Here is a 22,523-nt window from a genome sequence, read left to right on the forward strand (position 1 = left end):
TCCCCTTCCAGACCATCCTGTCTTTATAAAATACTATTAAAGTATACCTAGACTTACTCTATGTAGTAACTCCAATATATCTTACCGTCTGTTTGTGTTTCAGTTTTACAGTTGCAAAAGTGGCTTCTGGAGTAGACTACTCTCCCCCTCTTGAGCTCAGACTGGAGGTTGGCAGCCCTCAGGCTTGTCATGAATATTCATGACTGGATCTTCCTACTGGTTAGAGAGACTAGGTGATATCGTAAAATAGAAAAACTAAAAAAAACGGATAGTAACTCTCAAAAATATAAAAATGAAATATTACAACTCTGTACATGCTTTAAGTTAGTTTAATGAGTGTAAATGTTAGACATTAATTTGATTTTGTGTAGAGTTTTGCAAGGATAATGCTTAAAGACAAGTTTAGACACCCCTATAATAATGGACTATCCCAGTTGTAACTTGTCACCAGTGGCTTGGGGAGATTGCTTGGGTAGATTGCTAGAGTAGACTGTGGAGTAGCAGTAGCTTGACAGTGATTCTCTGATCATTACCCTATGTGCTGGAATTCTTCCTAAAATTTGATTATATTCTGTGTTTTTGCTGTTTTCTGGATCATTCAGCATTGCTGTTTAGAGTTCCAATGGAGTACTAGCCTGATACCTGGTGGAATTATCACATAAGGTGAGTTTTCAATCATTTTTTGAGCTGTACTTCCAGGGTTTGATGGGCAAGAGGAAGCCAAGACCTTCGGCTTGCTCCATACCTGTACAGCATTGACAGGGCTCACCAATCTTTGAAAGTAAATAGTGGCTGGCTTGCTTGTGCCCCTCCTACCCTCGATGAATGGACACGGGGCTAGGTGAAGTGTGGGAGATGTGTGGCTGACGTGTGCCGGGGAGGATGCTCCACCGCCGCCCACACAGGGATTGTGAAACATACTGCCTTTATCAATGGTGTTCAACTTGGCCATGGGGGGTAATAGTATTAATAGTCATTATCTATCTTATATTATCCGTATCCATTATGATTTATTGTTCTTTTGTAGTAGCTGTAAAATGAAGATGTCACCTAACTAGGAGGTGGCCCCCTGATGCGGTCGATCCTTTGGTCGCCCATCTTCTTTCGATTAATAGTGGCCTAGCTGATGCAGTTTTCTATATCTTGACCCAATTGATTATAATTGAACAGATTTAGGGATGTCGTAATTATCATAGACGCGCTTTTGGCACACGTCTGACATCAGGCAGTACTCTTTCTGGGATTTGTAGTCATGGCGTTTCATAACATTGGTGGAATGAATAATGGAAACAAAATGAAAGATCTTGTAGTACATAACAATAGTTCTTATATTACTCTTTTCAACTTAAAAAGGCCTCCATAATCAATATTGTCTTGGTAGGAGATGCCCCCCTGAGATGACATTATCTAGGAGTGGCTTAGAGATGCTGGATTATCATGATGTTGCAATATCCAAACCATTGGCGTACTTTCGGCACGCTTTGAAAATCATGGGGGTGTCAGAATGTAGTCATAGTATTCCCTAACAATGATGCCATCCATATAAAGAAGCGAGTTATATGTTCAGATGATTAGTTGAGCTGTTACATGTAGAGGCACTAGTAGCAGTATCGCCTCACTCAGGTCGGAGCAAGATTTTGTTGAAGCTTGCTAAAATTAGGTAAATGACCACGGGTAAAGTAATCCAAAAGAGGTATTTTGATAATATTGAAATGTTTTTAAGTTTTGCTGTGTAATATTATTAGTCATTCATGTGCAGAGTTATATTGCTGAATTTCAGTTGAATAATTATTTCTTGAAAAAAAAAACAGGGATAGATAGATCTAGAGCTAAGCTACATCAGGCAGAGAAATTGTTTGCCAGCTGAAATTTTAAAGCACAAGGCTCTAGCTCACTCCCATTTACATAATTTCTCGAAGCAGAATATAGGCTGGTTCATTATTGAAGATTCTAATTGATTACGTGTATGCCAAATTAGCCTAGAGGCTTTCATCAATATTGTGTTTATAATTAGGCGCAGATCAAGCCACCGTAGTCAGCAGTATTTTTTGGTCAATGGTGTCTAAATTGATTACATAACCTCATCCATTCATGTTCATATCACTATAGCTAATGGATATGATAATTATTCCCATAATGCTGTTATGCAATGGAGAAGCAATAATCAAGTCAACTTGTAGTTGAGCTATGTAGGCCTCATTGTATAACAGTGTGATAGTGTTACATATAGTGCAATATTCATATCTTTACAGTCAGTCGAATGAATAACACAGCAATATATTTTATTAAGATTGAGAATTAAATTATTGTAGAACATATCAAGCAATATACTTCACCATTTTAAATTTGATATAACTATCAACCCTTTGTTGTAAATGGGCAATTGTAAATTCTCAATTTCTAATAATATTAGTAATATATGAAAGTTATCTGGTTTTCTTTGAAGCTATTAAAGGATGATGTATATAACACTGATTTTGATAACAGACCATGAGTTAAATTTTGTCATGGACCCGACAAGGTTTATTGTCCATGGGGATATTTTAGGAGCCAAAGAGATCAATTTCATGATTATGATATCACCATCTTGGCTGCTGTAGCTGTAATTCTATGGCCCGCTGCAGCTCCAGATGTTGGATTTACTACCAATTTTCATTGCAATGGGCATCAAGTTTGTACCGAATTGATTTATGTAAAACAGGTGCATAAAGGTGATATAAGGTGGTTTCAGACCGCCTCGAAGTTCGCCAGTTCCAGGTATTCTCTGATCGGGAAATTTACCCCGATCAGAAAATACCAGGTATTTTGGTAATGTGAAAGCAAACTACGCGTAATTTCCCCGAAAGAAAATACCCGCTAAATAGTAGGTACTTGGCGAAATTACGAGAACTTTCGTGGGGATTTTTCCAAGGTCGCAGGTATTTAGGCGATGTGAAAGCAAATTACGGGAACTTTTATCCCAGCGTGTCGTTGGGCGCGGCGGCGTGGGTGGCTGCTGGGCAAGTGATTTTGAATCTCCCGCCTTGCCTGCTTATCAGACCACACTGCGCATGCTCGTAACTTCGGGAACTTATCCCGAAGGATGTGTTTCGGGGCGGTGTGAATGCAATAATAATTAACGGGTATTTTTTAGCCTTAAAAAGTTCTCGTAATTTAACGGGGATTCTTGTGATCGAGGCGGTTTGAAACCGCCTATAGAATGGGTCATGTTAAACTCCATGGTCTGTTGTACTACCATGGTCCATGGTTGTACTTGGATCAGGTCTGGGGCCGTTGCAGAAAGAGTTGCAATCAATTGCAACTCCAAAAATCATGCGCAACTTGATTTTCAACCAATCAACAGCGCGCATTTTTAACTTGCGATTGATTATTTTGACTTGCGTTTAAACGCAACTCTTTCTGCAACAGACCCCTGGTCCATAGGTGTGGCGAGGCTGTGTATCCATGATATAGCTCGGTACAATCATGGATCCTATACAATGTTCATCCATGGTTCAAAGATAATTAGGTTTGATCTAGAGCTTATGGCCCCCACAAACCTGTCCAAACACAAGATAACAGTGCAGTATCTTTAGTAGGTCCATAGTATCTTACCTTTACCTGCAATCACTGCAGGAAATCTTGATAAAGGAAAATCACTTTGAATAAATAAATTGTAACATATTATTAGGGCCTATTAGGCCTGATGCAGTGCATAGCCCTTTCATCCCAGCATGCATTATATACCTACACATTGAGCATCGTATTAGAATATGCATTACCAAATATATTATAATTACTATTATAAGGAAAGTCATGGATCATAGTCATAACTCATAATATAACTTCATGAGGAGATGCATACAATGCAACACATTCAAAGATCAGCTGTCAGACTTTGAGGCTGTTCTCACTGCGTTCCTAAAACTACTTTACTGGAAACCGATTCAGGAAACCACTTTGGAAGATCGCTTTGCTAGCGTTCTCACTTGATCACACGAAAGTGGTTTTCAAAATCACTTCACGTAAAGCGCTCTTGTTGCTATGGAAACGCTCTCAGTGGGGTGACACGTTTCGCGCGAAATTTGAAACTGCAGCATAGGCATTCTACACCTGTCGTGTGGAGTAGCGCGCTCAAAATGTGCGAAGATCGCTTCCCGAAGAACGGTTGTGTCCTCACTTACGCTAAAACCAGTTTAACGAGGTAAAGCGATCTTGAAAACTACATCGCGAGGTGGTTTTCCAAACTGGTTTGGAAGATCGCTTCCAAGACCGCTTTGACCGTTCTCACTACGCGTTTCCACTAAACTAGTTTCCAGTAAACTAGTTTTAGGAACGTAGTGAGAACAGCCTCTTTTAGTTCCTTGACCATGCACCTCTGTCTCCAATGCTACCTATAGAGACAGAACAAATTGTCACCAGAAATGGTATTGGTATGATACATCATTAGCCCAGGGCAAGAAGGTTGTATGTCATTTTCTCACAGTTAATCCATTTTATCTTTTACCAGGTGTATGGTATCTTGTAGATCTCCAATTACTGCTTGGTTTGATCATGGACCTAGGTTTGATTGGCATGGAGTTACCTGCATGAAAATCCCTAAATCTTGCTTAGCCCAGGTGTTGAGATATGAAGGTTATGTAAATAATTACTAAAAGCTTGACAAGCCTTGAAATACATTGGATAGTGTGATTTTTTGAAATACCTTATTCAGAGAAATTTCATCTGTTGTCATTTTCAAATAATGAGAAAACACATAGCATAGAAGATAGAGAGTTTAATATGCATGGAAGATATGGTTTCAGAGAAGTACACTGTAGATTTCTTGTGAACATGAATCTTACTAAATTAACAGATCCATGCTGTGGCATCCACGAATAGCCGTAAAGGGTGTCTCAAAAGTACCCGAGTAGTATGGAACGTTCCTGTGATGATCAAGAAGATATTGAGTTAATCTCCTATCTCCTTGGTTATGATCTAATCCAATACCTCTGGTGTTATCTGCACCTCTATGAATCATCTCACCTCCACTTCCTACACCCCTTACACTCTGGGCACCACCCTAATCTGCCCCCCTCTTCTCTCCCGTCTGGAGGAAGACTCAACCACTTCCTTTCTCGCGTGTCCTCACCTCCCAACAACGAATGCCTTTCTTCTGATCTCGTGCCCTGTCTACGTACCAACAACGGCCATTAGATCATCAATTTATTTACCCCTTAACCGACTCATTTCCCCAATTTAGCTACAATTACGAAGCTGGTTTCACTGAAATTGGGCCACGCTTATGTTGTTGGAATATTAGCTATGAGTGCATGATGACTTTGTTGTAAGGAGAACAGAGAATGGATTATGTGGGGTCATTTTAGTCGCAATTTACCATGGAAACAAGATATCTTTAGATTACTACTGTAGTAGACCTCTACTAGGACAATACAGACTGATACAGACATCTGATAGGTTACAAATTATGGAAAGGAAATTATGTTCATTAGTTCGTTAGTATGATTTATATTTAGAAATTTAGCAGGAAAACTAGACGCATTAGAAGACCATGGTGTATACACAGGTGCTTGAAAGTTAAAAACCAAAGAAACTAACACACTCTCCGTCACCTTTCTACTCCCCCCAAAATAGAAGGTTATTTTATTGATATAGCAGAGTGTGTAGTCAAAGTAGCATTATTGCGTGATAATTCCACTCTCCATCCATGCCCATATGGGCTTTATGAATGAGAAAAGCAGACAAACGAAAGCCAAACTCATGAATTAAACAGGCATCTTGGAGGAGAGTTTGAGACAAACTGACAATCTACTCACCGTAGTGTGAAGAAAACCCTCTGTGTTTGGTATGAAAAAAGGGGGACTGTCTTTTCATTTGTATCGGAGCTGACAAGCGCAGCAAGTGTTTTCCCCATCACAGACACTTCGTAGATGAGGTGTCTTTTTTTACAGATGCCCAGACCTACTAGCTCTAGATACTAAAGTGTCAGCGCTGCTGCCGCTACATTATGTGATGTCATACCAATATTGTCAACAGAACAAGTTTACCGGAAAGCCAATGTACTTTCTGAACATTTGAATCAATGATCGTGTTGTTTTTGACCAGTCATCCCTTGTACGAAATGATCGTAAATGACTCGAAGGACGCATGAGTTAAAAGTTGTTTTCATATTTTGTTTGATGTGTATAAGCTGATGGATAGGATGTTTGTTTATTTGGGGCTCTGTTAAACTTGTTCTTTGTTAGCCCACCCTTATCAAACACCCAACCCCTCCTCCACACTCATCTTTGAATAAATAAATATCAGCCTACATAGTCAACGTTTGTATAGGGTCAGTCTTCATAGGTTTCAAGAAATCTTAACAGTTCTCCTTAAGGCAACATGTAGGCTATATATATGTTTATACCACTGAAGCCCCTTGCAGTATGTTATTGGGCCCCAAAACCAATGAACGGTTTCATTGTGTTTGATTTGTATATTAAAGTGCAAATAAACCAATAAATTCACACTTTGTTTTCATTTTGAGCGAAAAGGGAAAACCAGAAATAGCATTAAATGGCAGGAGTGGAGGAAAAGCTTGATTGAGCATTAATTAATTTCAACTGAATTGATTGGTAGTCGGACGGCAGGCTCACCTCGCGTGCAAGATTTTGTTACAAATGACTGATTTGACGCAATAAAGAAATGTATGTAGGCCTATGATAGTTCAACTGTTTATTCTGGCAGATATTGTAGAGAATTGGACAACTAGTGAGTGTCATATTGTTGCAACCTTTGCATCTATGCTTCATAAGAATTGTTTATTCCTTCTTTTGCTTGTTGAGTGTTGTTCCAATGCAGAGTTAATAGGCCCGAATGTAAGTAGCTATTAGTTTATGCTTTTAAATTTGATTGAATTGTGATAACTACTGAAGAGCCGTTTCTTATTGTTCCAAATCCTTGGTTGAGATTTAATTAAGGGAAGTCAACCTTGATTGCTAGTAATTGCTTTCATCTTTAATATTACTGGCCTGAATTTCTTCCACATCATTAACAAACCTTTGTTCTCTGATTTCATTCAAATGAATTTAATCACTTCTGAACAAAAGGAAGAACATAACAAAATGATCAATCATATTAGATCCTCCGGATTTTGATTGGACCAAAAACACTTTAAATATAATTGATGTAGGCTATTATCAAGAGACTTCAAATATTATTCCTTGAAAATAAGTACTTTCCAAGATATTTTATTTTCAAACGATATTAAGCGAGGATCAAAAATAGCTTGAGGCATGTAGTTTGTCCTTTGTAAGTAGTTCCTTCTTTTCACAAAAAAGATAAACAGCTAATGGTTAAAGTGTCCTGTCCTTGTGTAGGATTTGGAAAACTGCAAAGTACAGTTCTAGTAGTGCTCTCTCTCTCTTTATTGTGCACAGTGAATTATTGAAGAACTGGGGCAAGCAAGCAACATCTCGTATCCAAAACGTTTAGCCATCGTGAATGTGTTTTTTTTATATATTCAATTCTACAACAGCTGAGCTTTTTTCTGTTCATTTGATGGTGACGTATGTGAGAATAGGTATTTAGTTATAATCGATTTCAGCCACCATAGTTTGAAAGTGGCATTGAGACAGTTGCCCTTGAAACCGTGTATGGAACATCCTTTCATCTACCGATGTAACAATGTGTCTGTGTGTTTTAGGTCAAAGGGCCCATTATATCTTGGATAAGTGATACCTGAATAAAGCCCAAGAACATGATTGGCTTCTGTAATTGCATGTATCAGGAGACGGTGTCTGCCTGCGTAATTACATTGTAGTCGGGAAGACTGTAAAGAAAATCAGTTCGTGATTCAACGATGATCAGGCCTATACGATGAAAGAGAGTTTTTCCGTGTTACATCACGGACTGGACTACGAAGGAGTGATGAATCCTTGATGAATGTATGATGTGGACTTCATCACCAGCACACCATCTTGCTCACTGTAGTATGAGTTTGTAAGACGCTGACTTGGCACTGCTCCAATCAGAGCTCCTAACAACAACAAACCTTCCAATCTCATCTACCTGAGACCTCTGGTCCGGGTTTCCATGGTTACTGGTGGCCTCTAAATCCTTTGGTTTAGGTTAGGTTCCCCTTGGGGTACTCATTAGTGTTGTGTTCAGGGGTGCATTGGTGACCCCATGGTGAGGTTGGATGCAGAGACCCAGGGTAATGTTAGGGCTCTGTTTCAGGTCTCCTGCTGGGTGAGTCCTGGGTGAGGTTGTACTAGCCTTCATGGTATAATGCACAAAGTCCAACCAAAGTCAGAACAAGGACCAACTAATGATGAAAATCTCCTTTGTTTTCAGATTTGCAGATTTTCTGGAAGAATTCTCACACAAGTACCATGTTTACAGCCCTAAATCTGATTTTTTTAATCTAAAATACAATTTCTGGGAGGATATTACCTTGTACTTTTTCATGATTATGGAATCTAGATTCAGTCTACTATTTATACCCAGTTGGAAGCTCCTTGTTGGAACATATTTCACCATTCATTCTGCTACATCCTGGTTTATTGTGAGAACATAGAGGATAGTAGGCAGAAAAGTCATAAATCCTAAAAGTTTTATGTCCAATGTTTTTATCCAAAAAGCAATTTTTGTCAGCATATGAAATGAAGCATCATGTTGATTTGAAATTGTTGTGTATTGTATAGGCCTACTCTACAGCAGCTTGGGCTGTTGGATTCTCATTGCTTCAGAGTTCTGCCACTCATGACCCCCCCCTGGACATGACATACGATCTCACTGAGGTCAGTTCATGACCCCTGCCAGTAGTAGGTCTGTCAATACCAAGATGATTTGATCTGTGAGTGGTTCAAATACAGGTTACAAACAACCTGCTGGGCTTCTATTGGTCAGCGCAGCACCAAAGTTTTTCATTTTTTCAAAAATCAAGCCGGAGTTGAAGGCAAATAACCTTCCCGCTGGGCCAAACTTTTCCTTTAGAAGAGAGAAAATATATGATTTTTAAAGGATTTTTAGAGCTTTATTGTATCGATGAATAATCTTTTAATACCAGTCCAAATCATTACCAGAGTGAGGTTTTCTTTTATTGCATGGGATGTATTGTGATCTTGCCATGATCAATCATAGTTTCTCTTTTCGCTTTTATTCCATCAAAATGCGACCTGTTTTTCCCAATATTTTATCACTCACGATTATCAGATGGATTATCAATTGTGCCTACTTATATTCATATCTATTCAAAGTCTCTCAAAACCAGTATTACACTGCTCTTATTCTATTGTGAATCACGTTCTATTCAAAATCTTTGTGCCGTGGCAGGCAGTTTTCTATGACTTTTTGTGTTCATAGCTTGGCTTTTTACAAATTTTTGTGTTTTCTGAAACTTTTTGGTGAGTGATTTTGCTCGGGTTCACCCCAGAGCAGTGCATATTGTTTTTCAATAGTAGTCTTATTTTGCAAGCCCTATAATTTCAAAGCTTCCATAATTGATATATTGATAAAAATCTTGACATACCTGATTGTCATGGTAGTATCACTGGATTATATGAATTCATACCCTTTGTTATCACGCTGTGACCGACTAGTTTTCATCAAGATATTTAAGAGTATAAAGAAATTAAGCATAAATAATTGGCTAACATATGCTGCACTGCTTGTGTTTAGGCCCTATCCATTCTTTATGATAATGATGTAGGCATTAACTAGAATTGTATGGGTAAGGCCTATATAGGTCTACTTGCTTGTGTTACGTACATGTATAGTGATCCTACTGATTAAGGATGTCAACATTTTTTTCATTGCATTTGGTAAAACAAGTTTATTGGACATATGAGGGTTCTGGTGTCTAATCTGTTTTGACAAAAGAGACTGATATCTGTATGGTTACCAAGACTATTCATGAACTTGTCCTAAACTTAATAAAATGTTCCGTAGAGAGCCATACTGAATTGATATACCTGTATGTATAGATGTGATCTATCTCATGTGATGTGGTTCAAGTTCATTCAGCGTTCATTCCAGGATTATGGTTTGATAATGTTTTATGCTGCTGTAGATATATCCCAGACTTCTGCTTTATGAAGTCAGTGACAGCTCAAATTTATCTTGGTTTAATTTTTAGATGTAAACCGGTCCTTTCAATGAACTCGTCTGTTGCCCTGTCTGTCTTCCATAGCTAGAGGGCTTTATTTTGTTTGTTAGGGTCTCCAGCTAACCTGAGGTCATGTACAAGATAAATTACACCAGGTTTAACTCTCAACCCCCTTTCTAATTTACATCCTATAGAATATTCATTCACCCTAACAGTAATTGATTTTGCAATATCTTCTTGGCTAGGGGATAGAATGGTATGATAATGGATTTTGGAGTTCACTGGGATAATTTGTTTGAAATATCCTTGATATGAAATAATTTAATTTGGTTATCAAATTATGGATGTATTTTGTTGAAAAGTAAATTGTTTTCATGTCAAAGTTGTTCGGTGAGTATGTAAAAGAAGTTGTTTTGTGAGTTTGGAAAAGAATGAAAGGTTCCATAAAATGAATCACAAAGAGAAGTTAAGAGCATGATTCTTAATCAAAGTGTCTGGGACATGGAAAACAGAAAATTTTTGTAACAGGGATGGGAAAAGAAACTTGAAAATAACAAATAGTTGAGCTTATAAAATGGAAGAAGAATCATTCCTTCAAGTAGACTTTAATGACTCACATGTCACAAAAGTAATAATTCTGACTAATGCCTTCTTGATCTATCTACCTTGTACACTGCATTTACTTTTTAGAAGAAAAAAGGGCTTTAGTTGTTTATTTGGCCATGATATTTCTCAAAATCAGTGTTTTGTAAGCCACAATCTGAGCTTATCTATTGATTCTGTTGGCTGACTTGTCCATCAGAGAAGCTATTTAGAATCAAGAAGGAGGCATTGTAATCCTGATTAAAAATTGGTAGAAGTTTCTTACTTCGAACAACTCTGGGAAGATATACCTCAACGATCACAAAACCCCAGTAGAAAAGAAGTAGAAAACAAGAATATATAATGATTAGGATTGCTCTCTTTTATTTAAGATTATGATGATGAATATGACAGGAACTCACTTGAACTTACCTTCATTTGAATTTCTTTAGAATTTGTTTATAATTTTTCATTCTGTATTGACAAATATTTGTGTTCCCTAAATCTTATTAATTTTTCATGTTAGTGGATTATAACCTATTTTAGCCTAATATTATATAAAAAGGTATTATAGCTTTGGTCCTTGCAAAATTATATTCATTTATTGTTTAAATTTTGGTTGTTATAAATGCAAGGATGGATTGACATGTTGACATATGTTTCAAAACACTAGATTTTAGTGTCTTTTTTTGCAATCAGTTGTAGATTGTGGAAACACAAGATGTAGATCAATATTTAATCACTGCATTTTGTGTATTCAGGATGCAAAATCATTGATTAATACGTTTTCTTATTAGATGGGCAAAATTTACTTAAACTATAGACTGACAGATTATAGTTTTAACATGGTATTTTTTTTTACTTAGACTGACCAAGTGTCTATTCTAGAAGTTGGCCCTTTCTTCATTCTTTAGATCAATAACAAGTTCAATAATTCCAAGCACATATAGGACCATCACTGACTCAGAATCATCCATCCTTCTATGGTATCTCACCCCTCCCTAAATCCATTCCCCTCATAATAACGCCCTCCTCAATACCCCTCTCCCCCTCCTCCTTGTTGTTTGGTAGTAAACACAATGAAACAATAGGGGCTTTGGAGGGGATAATCTTAGAATAAGACTTCCTTCCTTGAAGAAAACAACTTGCTTTTGTTACCTCATCCTTCTGAATAGAGAAGCCCACTCAACCTGTCAGTGTTGAATTAGATTGGTTAGGGGGCGGACGTACTTCAAGCGTTGCTCCAGGAATCCGTTGTAAGGAACTCAGGAGTACATACAGTGACATACCGACATTCTAACCCTGATTGGAATAGTATTGAATATATCTTTTTGTGATCTTACAACAAGCAAATGTGGATGTTATAAAGCTTCATGGTAAGTGGAGTTTACTTGTTTTCTTTTTTTTCATATTAGTGAAGAAAAAGTAGAACATAGAAGTGTTGTGATTTGTAAAATTTGACATAAATGTCTAATTTATTGCATGCATTTACTGCACTAGCTCTTGACATATAGGCCTATATACCTAGAAATGGTCTTTACAAATTTAGACATCGTTGAGAAGTATACAACTTTATTGTAAAGTGAATAAACATCTTTTAAAGGCGTATTATTAAAGACATTTTAAGGGCACAAGCAAATGTAAAGATTCACTTTTTTCATGTTATCCGAGTGCAGCCAAGGCGTTTCTCGTTCACCATTCAAACATATTTATATTCAAGACTGGCAATGATTGAAGTGAATGCCGAATGAATTACACGTACAAGTGAATGTTTCCAGTACGTTTGGCAGCGTTATTAGAACCAAATGTTGAAGATCTAGAGAGCGGTTTACAGGGTTAGGTATGGGGATAGGGTATGCCATGACGCAAATGCCTGAAAGCTTGTATTACTCGACGATGCTTCCTGGTTGAAGTAAAACTGGTGATGAGGACTGAGTAGGGGCAACGTGAGTAGGGTTCGGGAAGGAGAAAGCTAAATGTAGCAGGCGGTCTTGGCTCGATGGATCATAGCTGCTTCCTGTCACCTCCGACATTCGTGAGCTGAATGTGAATGAACAGGAAAACATTAACACTCGAGGAAAATAAAACATGAAATTGAAAATAAAGGAGTGGGCATCTACGACAACCCCCAGTGCGTTATCCAATACAACAACCTTGATGTTAATAACAACTCTAATACAGCTAGGACATTTTTTGGAATAGTGACATTTCTTGGATGATCTATGTGCTGTTGATGTTGCACTATGTAGGCCTATAGATTTTTTTGTGAAATTCAACTGTATGTTCCCTGCAAAGTATACTTAGGCCAGTAGGCATACTTATATGTAATGAATTAATAATGTGATGTATTGTAAATTACTTTTTATCACAGTTTGGGGGGTTATTTTCATCAATGAAAGTAAACAATTTTCCAGGATTTTAAGTGTAACTTTTTAAAATGGAAAGTTGTGCACTGTATTGAATTACTTTACATTACATTGAATTACATTACACTGAATTGATTTGGCAGTATAAGAACTTCCCAGAAGACCTACATGTTTTTTTATGTAATGTCTTTTTTCCTGATAATGAATTCCAGGATGCGTAGGCATACTAGGAAAGTGTCATTAATAAAAGGAGGATGAAGCTTAGGGATTAGAGAGAGCTGATGAATATGAAAACAGGAGAAAGTTATTTTTGTTATATTGGAAATAGCTTCTTACCGGTTGTACAATCCCTGCTTTAAAATTTCCTTTTAGTTGTAGAGTTGTTGCTAAATGCCTATTCATAATACATTTCCTTCTATTTATAAAAAATTAGCAAGAATCCTGCATGCATATTTTGAGGAAGGGATTTCTGTGGAAAGTGCTGAGTTCATGTACCGTGATCTTAAGATCTTCAGACCGAAGTCAAACGTGACATCAGCAACTAATATCAAAATTCACGAAGCATTGGTAATCTTATATGCTTGTGCTTTACATGCACGCACACAGCTGTGAAATTCATAAGGTGCTACAGTCAGCTGACACTGATTATGAGCTTTGAAATATTTGTATAATTCAGCAAATTTGACTGTTTTTAATACTGGAATCCTCTCATACAGTCATGCAATCAATTTCTTCATGTTATTACAACGATGGAAGGATTAAAAAAGAATCAAGAAAATGTTCACTAATATTAGAAAAAAATGAGTCATCATTGATATTTTCTATTAACGGCAAACCCTTAGTAACTTTTGAAGAAGTGCTTAATAAGAAGTAATCATTTTTATTTATTATTTAATCCTGTTAAACTAACATTCCATTGTGTACAATTTTTGTCTCACCTGCGAAGCAGAGTGAGACTATAGGCGCCGCTTTTCCGACGGCGGCGGCGGCGACGGCGGCGGCGGCGGCGGCGTCAACATCAAATCTTAACCTGAGGTTAAGTTTTTGAAATGACATCATAACTTAGAAAGTATATGGACCTAGTTCATGAAACTTGGCCATAAGGTTAATCAAGTATTACTGAACATCCTATTAAAGTTTCATGTCACATGACCAAGGTCAAAGGTCATTTAGGGTCAATGAACTTAGACCATGTTGGAGGAATCAACATCAAAATCTTAACCTGAGGTTAAGTTTTTGAAATGTCATCATAACTTGGAAAATATATGGACCTAGTTCATGAAACTTGGACATAAGGTTAATCAAGTATCACTGAATATCCTGCATGAGTTTCACGTCACATGACCAAGGTCAAAGGTCATTTAGGGTCAATGAACTTTGGCCGAATTGGGGATATCTGTTGAATTCCCATCATAACTTTGAAAGTTTATGGATATGATTCATGAAACTTGGACATAATAGTAATCAAGCATCACTGAATATTTTGTGCAAGTTTCAGGTCTCATGATTAAGGTCAAAGGTCATTTAGGGTCAATGAACTTTGGCCGAATCGGGGGTATCTGTTGAATTACCATCATAACTTTGAAAGTTTATTAGTCTAGTTCATTAAACTTGGACATATGAGTAATCAAATATCACTGAACATCCTGTGCGCGTTTCAGGTCACATGACCAAGGTCAAAGGTCAATGAACTTTGGCCGAATTGGGTTTATCTGTTGAATTACCATCAAAACTATGAAAGTTAATGGATTTTATTCATGAAACTTGTACATAAGAGTAATCAAGTATCACTGAACATCCTGTGCGAGTTTCAGGTCACATGATCAAGGTCAAAGGTCATGTATGGTCAATGAACTTTGGCCATGTTGGGGTTTTTTGTTGAATAACCATCATATCTCTGTAAGTTTATTGGTCTCGTTCATAAAAAGTGGACATAAGAGTAACCATGTATCACTGAACATCTTGTGCGAGTTAGAGTAGTATTCAAAGTCAGCACTGCTGCTATAGTGAACCGCGTGATGCAGGTGAGACGGCCAGAGGCATTCCACTTGTTTTTACTAGAAATCAAGAGGAATAAAAAGGTTTCCATGATTCCCAGTTCAAATGGTTCAAGTTTTAATTACACTTCCACTTTTTCAAATTCCTCCTTGATGTATGGGCAAAATCTGAAAAGAGATCAAACTGTTTGGCAGTATGATAGTGCTCTCATATGATACTTCTCAGAATTTTATTCTTAATTTCATCCTTGTAATTGAAAGTAGGTCAGATAGAGAGACAAGCCTATAGTAATTCCTGTACTAGGCTATTTTGTAATTAGGATGATGTAGAACATTTTACCATTCTGTGGATAACAGATGAATCAAGTTAAATCTCTAACAGCCATCTACCTGTTTAGGAGATATGATTAGTAACACTGATATGGCTAGATGTTGACGTCACACATGGTAACATCAAATCTTGACGAGTTTTATTGCATAGGCCCTCATACATGTATATACATGAATTGTTATACTTTTTTTTCCTAAGAATGACTTCCAATTATGTTTCAAAATTCACAAGTGACTATACAAATATATAAGGAAATATTGAGGGATTTAATTCAATTTTTGCAATGTTTTCTCCTCTTTGGTAACCAAATATGGAAATATATGAAAAAAATGTATATTTGCAATCAGAATCCATGAAATGGTTAAAGAAAACACTTTATGTAAAGAAAGAATTCTTTGTTGCCCTAACCTTTCTAGTTTCTTCAGAAATACCAGGAATAGCACCTCACATGAAAAACAACATCCTCTCTTAACGATGATGGATTGACCCATCTACAACTTCATCAAATAAATTCATGAGAAGCATTATATATTCTTAAAGAAATTACGGAGCATTAATGTTTGATGAGAACTCTGTAGTGAAGAGAGTAACATACGTGTAGTGACAAAGTCATAATATTCATTCCATCCAATCTATCATGGTAATGTATTCATGTATTCTGGCCAACTGTTTAAGTCAGCTGCACTGATCCCTTATGATAGGCAGTTATGGGATGGAAGAGACAGAACCGGGTCCTAAGAAATGCCACCGATGGGAACATTCAAGATGAATATTGCCGAGATATTGCACCCATCGTCATCATCGTTGAGGGTGGGTGTGGGGCTGCGACTGAAGTGCTTGTCTTGTTCAAAGCTTTTCTGTCTGCCATTCTCTTGCCAACGTTCTTGCTGCATTTTGATTATGTGAAATATTGTGTATTAAAAGAATTAGGGGGGGTCACCAACTCACCATGGAGGCTTTCATATGAGGTGATGAAAGGATAATCATATTTCACTTGGCAGAGAAGGCTCAAGCAGTTATGATGAGTGTTCCTCCTCTTGATATTTTCCAGTGATCCTCATAACCATCCTCATCTGTTCTGACAGAATATTCAAGTCGCCTATCCATGAGACATCGTCTGGGGCACTTTACCCCTCTCGAATGGACGTGGTCTGTAGCAGTAAGTGTTGGTCCCCTTTAAGCTGCTCTATATGCCCTCCTCATCTGCGGATCTAATCATCTGCTCTGACGCTCCAAGGAAAGATCTACAAATATGAGGCAGCATTGCTCAAGGGCCGCATCCCTGTTCAAGTACGCTCCATCATCTTATATCGGCGGGGGTAATATCTCGGTAGCGAGTGCTCTCAGTGAGTGGGAGCCTCGTCAGACTTGGGGGAAGGGTAGTCGTAGATATTAAATCAGATCTGCAAACCGTTATTTTGCTTTCCTGACTCACATATGTACAAATTAATTTTGTTTCTAGATGGAAGGAACGGACATGGGGAGCTTGTGGTTTGATGGATGTTTCATAGGCCTATATCATGTTTGATGATGATATGATAAATTAATTTGCATTTGGATGATTACAGTGCATGTTTTCTGATACAATCTTATGTAGACCAGAAAAGCTCTGCCTCATTTTGAAATTTATAGTTTTTGCCAAGCTGCCTCTCTTCCGACAAAATATTGCAAATTAAATTCTTATTTGCCATCTTCTATTTTAATTTCGGGAGGAGGAGATATTAAATCTCCCTACTGGTATACGCCCTGAGTCACTGGAGATGCTCTGCGTGGTCATTTGATAGCAGTGATAGCGACGGCGTGGAGATGAGTTATTGTCCGTCTAATGCACGCTGCAGGGGATTGGACAAATAATGTTTTTCATATTTGTTTCACTGGAAAAAGTCAATATCATCTTGTAGAAAATGTTCTGGCGGCAAATTTGATGTGGGGTATCGAATGACTCTTTGAAGTAATGAATGGAAAGTTTATTTGTCCGGTGATGTCTCAATTAGTAGCTTTGCAATTTGATTGTAAATATGGTTTGTGTATCCTGTTTGGAAGAGGAATGAAGGGATATCCCAGTTCTTGCCTTTTTCTTAATCTCATCTTCCATTTGTCTCTTGTTAATCACCACATTTGTTTAATTATGGGAATGGTGGCAAAAAGAGAAAGAATAGTCTTTCTTGTTGGAGCAAAGTAAAGTTGCCAAAGAGACCAAGAAGACAGTTTGGTATGAGATTTCTAAGAATCCATTGACTGGGTAGTAGACAGTACTACTTTAAACTTGAATCAACATCAATAATAGACCGATGGAGTCAAGTAGACATGGAAGAGTTTGAGGCCAAGTCATAAACCATCCACTATATCACAGCTCCCTGTTTAATTAATACTAAACCCTATTAAATCCCCAGGGCCTTCATATGTAAATGAGATCACAAATAATGGCTAATCTTGGCTGATAAGATGATAGATGAGTCTGGGGATTAAAGGTTATTGTAGCATGGATTAGGCAGTCTAGTCAACAAAGGACTGTCCAGATTTATCTCAGTACAGGGTTTGATTAGCTGCAGTTTGAATGATGCTGGACGGGAATAAAAAAGGATATTGATTTTTACTAAAGACTCATGGAACCCACTTTTGCCAGTAATATTGTGGAGGTACATAGTCAGGTTATTGATAGGAGGGAAAATGGCTCAATATCTTGAAATAAAGTGGAAGTATTGTGAGGTGACTGAATAGGAATATATTCAGAGTTCTGTTGACATATCAAATTAAAAAATTGAAATAGATTACTATTTTCTCGACACCAACATGTAATATTAATGGATCGCATATGGAAATGGATCTGACAAATGGGTCCAATTGATGATGAAGTATAACAATGATTTCTATTTATTTCTTACTGACTCATAATCCTCAGGAAAGAATAGACAACCCTTTTTTTCCCGATCAAACATCAGAAATAAACACTACTGGGTATCCAAGTGATCTTACCGATGGTTAATCAAACCGTCTCTAGGTTTCAAGCGTCCAGTCCTATAGTCTGCTTTCTAGTGAAGTTTGACCACATTACAATGAATCTCTATCCTGTCATCAAGACATTGTTTGACCTAGAACAACTCCTATTTTCAACTTTCCAACTAAATCCGGGATGATCAATAAATAGAAACCAAGATTAAACAGTGCTCATTAGTTTTCCTTTTATCAGTGGTACATCTACATTTTCCACTTTCTAACGAAATCAGAGGGAAATCAATATGTGTAGACAAACTTGACAAAGCTCTTCAGTTTTTCTCTCTCTAAACATAATCTCCTTTGTATTGTCTGACATAAGAGATTATGTTTAATTCATGATATCTTTGATTGTATTCATTATGAAAAAACAACCTTTGGGTGTTTATATTCTCCAGGAATTACCAGTCATTTAATAATTTCCCAAATAGGTATTTATCAAAAATGGAGTATGATGGTATACAAGGACTTTTCCAAGTGCAACTTCAAGTATTGTTTATTTTTGATGTGCTTCCTTGTTTGTGAGGTCAAGAGTAAAAGTATAACAGAATAAACAACATTTCTTTGAATATGGAATCCAAACATCAAGTTTACATTTCTTTCAATCATTCTGTTTCCTCAATCACTTCATATACCAACCTACTGATTGTTTACATGAGCTGCATGCTTAGGATTACTTTGATTTTAGACTTTGATTTTTTTACTACATCAGAATTGATTCTATCTTGACCTGTATGACCTGACAAACACAGGTCTCACCATGAGATTTGAAAACAACTACTCCAGTCCACTAGAAAAAAAAACTTTATGGAGGAATAAGAAATCGCATCCATCATACTGAAGATTAAAATCTCTGCGTCTTTGTTTGATTTTGGCTATTCAGTCTCTCTGCGGGTGCCTAGGAACGGACCAAAAATCCCTCTCTTGCTGGAGAACTAGCAAAACAGATTAAATGCAGTCAATCAATATTGAGTTTTCAAAATGGAACAAACAGTATTAAACTGATATGACTGATTTGGGAACAGATTATGACCGGGGACCAATGTTTGGTTCTTCTATTAAGGGGATTTTTAAAAACACTTTTGGAGACACCTCCTCTACTAGAAGTCTGCTGTAATGTCTTTGGGTGAGTAGGTCAATAAATTGTCTTCAACATTGGCTAATAAATGGTAGATTGTGGGTGAATTCATCCATGGATGGCTGATCCAGAAAGTTTCTTCTGAAGGGTCTATTACTACATGTAGATCCAGGTCTTCTTCTGGGTCCCATCCATTGGTTCAAGGCAAGTTCATGTCTGTAAGACAGCTTGTTGAAATTAGCCCCACTTTGCCCTCCTGTGTCAAATTAGCTGAAAAGTTTACCGTGTATGGTCATTGGAAGAATGGAGAAAGCTCTTACTTTGTGATACAAACTTGGGGGAACAAAGTTGATGTACCTCCATAATAGGTCACATTTTAAAAAAAAAACTGGTCTGGGATTCGTAAAGGATCAATGATTGAATTATGATTGTTAATTTGATGTAATAATCCAATGCTCTCTCTTCTTATCATTGATAGGTCACCAGTGAATAAAGACAGGACCTTGTTGGGTGAAGCAAGCCGATAGTTTTCTCCATCATCTGATACCAAAGAATCCATAATGCTGCTGCCTTCGTGCTTGAGATGCTGGCTTACTTCAGTCACCATCTGTGTCCTCCATCTTTTCTCTACATCACACGCATCAAGCAGGTGGATAGATCAAGAGCCAAATCTTATATCACAAGACAGCTTTCAAAGTAAGAATAATCAATTTTATGTTTTTAGAATCATACTCTTTTTCCTCTTCACTTTGTTCCCCCCCCCTCTTACTTCCTTTCCCCACCCTTCTTTCTATAATTTCTATCCTTGCTTCTCTCCTCCCTTTTTATCTGCCTCTCTTTTTAATTCAGTTTATTTGAGTGAAAATCACTTGAATAATTGAATTGCTTAACGGCATTTAATTAACTTTTTTTTGCTAACACATATTTGCATGCAACATTATGGAACTTCCCGTTATAGGTGAAATGAAACTAATTGCATCCCATGTGAACAGATCTTGCTCTATTGGACAAATGAAAGAGCTTTATTTCAGAGAAATAGAAAGTGATCAGATATTTCAGAAGAGCCCCCAAGTATGACATTGTCTACTTGTATATGCATCGCCTAAAGGAGAGAAATAAGCTACTAATAGAAGATTTGGTTTAAGACTAGAATTCATTCATAGAAGCCCATTGAGGGCTCTGTAAGAAAGAAGGCTGAGAGAAGGAAGGGATAAATCTGGTTTTGTTGAAGCAAGTTTTCTTCCCCCTTGTGGAAAGCAATATCCCCTTACTATTGACACAGCAGAGAAACATGTGATGGGGAAGAGTGAGTGGTGAGAGAGGTCTAGCTTTAGAGCAAATATGCACCTGTTTTTTTGGCACCGTTTCTTACCTGTGCTGGTTACCTGTGCATCCCTTGTACAGTTATTTAGGGAAGATGCGCTCATACAGGATCTTACTTGTATGTGATCACTCTCTCGTTTATAGCCATAACATGGGGAATATTGATCGCTTTCTATGGAAGAGGATGAATTAAAACATTAGAGACAGATTGAAAGAGAAAGGGGGGGGGGCATTGAGAGTGTGAATATATGTACATCCACATTATCATTTCAAAGAGCTTTATATTAATATTCTTGAGCTAATCATATTTGACAATCTGTATTGGGTGTGCCATATTGCCAAAGAGCCCCGTAACTTGGACATTAATAAATGAATCATTTGAATCATCATTCATGATGACTTCTGTGATCAGTTCTTCACCTACTGTGCCCCATCGAGAATCCCCAACCCATCGGTGAGAGCCAAATTGACATCATGCTGTACCGAAGGGGGAAACTCTTCATTTCGTTGTGCGTGGGTCAGCCAACAAGTACTCTGAGGCTGCAGACAATGACTGAAATGAGAAAAGCTATCAGGAACGATTGTCTCTGATCTTGTGAACAGGAAATCTTGGATAATAGGAGATCAACAAGATAGCTACATGACATTGGAACATGAACAGCTCCTGAATGTTCGTGGAGAGCATGAACTCTCGTTCCATCTTTGATTGGGTATTCTTGGCTTGGGTGACTGAAAGAAGGTCATTACATAGATCATTAGCGATCAAGAATATTAGTTTGAGAGGCCTTCATTCAAAAGACACCATGTCTGACCTCTTCATTCTAAAGCCTGATTCACTCGTTAGTGGTTTGTTGGTTAGATGCCTCAAAGGGTCTGTGGTTAGATCAGGGTTCAACACACCCCCAAACTTTGACCGCTCATTGATTTGGTCCTACTTGTTAATTGTGCTTAACTTTACAGATTCATTTCCCTTGTTATATACGTGAACTGGGTCAATTTTTTTAATAAAGAAATATATAAGAATAGAAGTACAATAAACAGAAGAGATAAAAGAAGAAGTTCAGAAATGAAGACAATTGGTAAAGAGCTGAAAAGCATGGAAAATGGGATAAAACGGTGTGAAACAGAGAAAATCTAAAGATTTTATTGACACTAAAATGATTATCATTATAAGATCTGTCCTAGTTGTACAACAAAAGGGGAAGAGTTGATTGTTTAAAACTAAGCAGTTGACTGACTCCATATCGTGATTAAATTTTGATTTGTATGGGGGTAACAGAGATGCTTGGAGATAAGAGAGAATTCAATAGAATCTTATTGATGTTGCTGTGAATTAATCATTTAACTTCATTTTGCCGCAGGGTTTCTATTTCGTGCTTTCTCGAACACACACCGGTACGTGTGATCTTCACAAATCAGAGCTTTTCTTTTTCTTTTAAAACTCATCTTGATTTGGTTGAAAGATTTTAAACCAAGTTCAAAAGAATAAAACAGATTTTTCATAATGCTATTCATATGTTAGGCATTGTTCTGATTTCTAAGAGTGAAAAACTGTAAAGTTTGCAAGTGAGCAGTCTTCCAGATCTTTTCATGACATAAATTACCCCTTTCTTTTTTATCCAATTTGAGGTTGATGTAAAATTGAACTTGTCAAAAACGATCATGACGCAAACTCATAAAATGTCCACAAAAATGCAATTTGTGGGCTTTGTGATAATTTCTGGTAAGGGCTGGTTGATATGTATTTATTACCTGAGAAACTAAGAAAATAATATTCCCCCTAATT

The 22,523-nt window shown here is 37.3% G+C and overlaps 1 protein-coding gene across 13 annotated transcripts in view; it reads left to right on the forward strand.

Moving 5' to 3' along the window:
* Window positions 1–486: 486 nt before the first annotated feature.
* LOC121416267 (semaphorin-6D-like) overlaps window positions 487–22,523 on the forward strand; it is a 72,231-nt gene continuing 50,194 nt past the window's right edge. For 7 of the 13 annotated variants that reach the window (XM_041609788.1, XM_041609791.1, XM_041609793.1 and 4 more), the window contains exons 1-2: window positions 11,830–12,024; window positions 19,893–20,110. In XM_041609788.1, coding sequence (XP_041465722.1) covers window positions 19,975–20,110 — 136 coding nt within the window. In that variant the 5' untranslated portion in view covers window positions 11,830–12,024; window positions 19,893–19,974. Of the gene's footprint in view, window positions 664–11,827; window positions 12,025–19,892; window positions 20,111–22,523 lie in introns of those variants that run through there. The other 6 variants (XM_041609784.1, XM_041609787.1, XM_041609786.1 and 3 more) reach the window with 4 other exon arrangements.

The sequence above is a fragment of the Lytechinus variegatus genome, chromosome 5 (assembly GCF_018143015.1).
Source record: "Lytechinus variegatus isolate NC3 chromosome 5, Lvar_3.0, whole genome shotgun sequence".
Lineage (NCBI taxonomy): Eukaryota > Metazoa > Echinodermata > Echinoidea > Temnopleuroida > Toxopneustidae > Lytechinus > Lytechinus variegatus.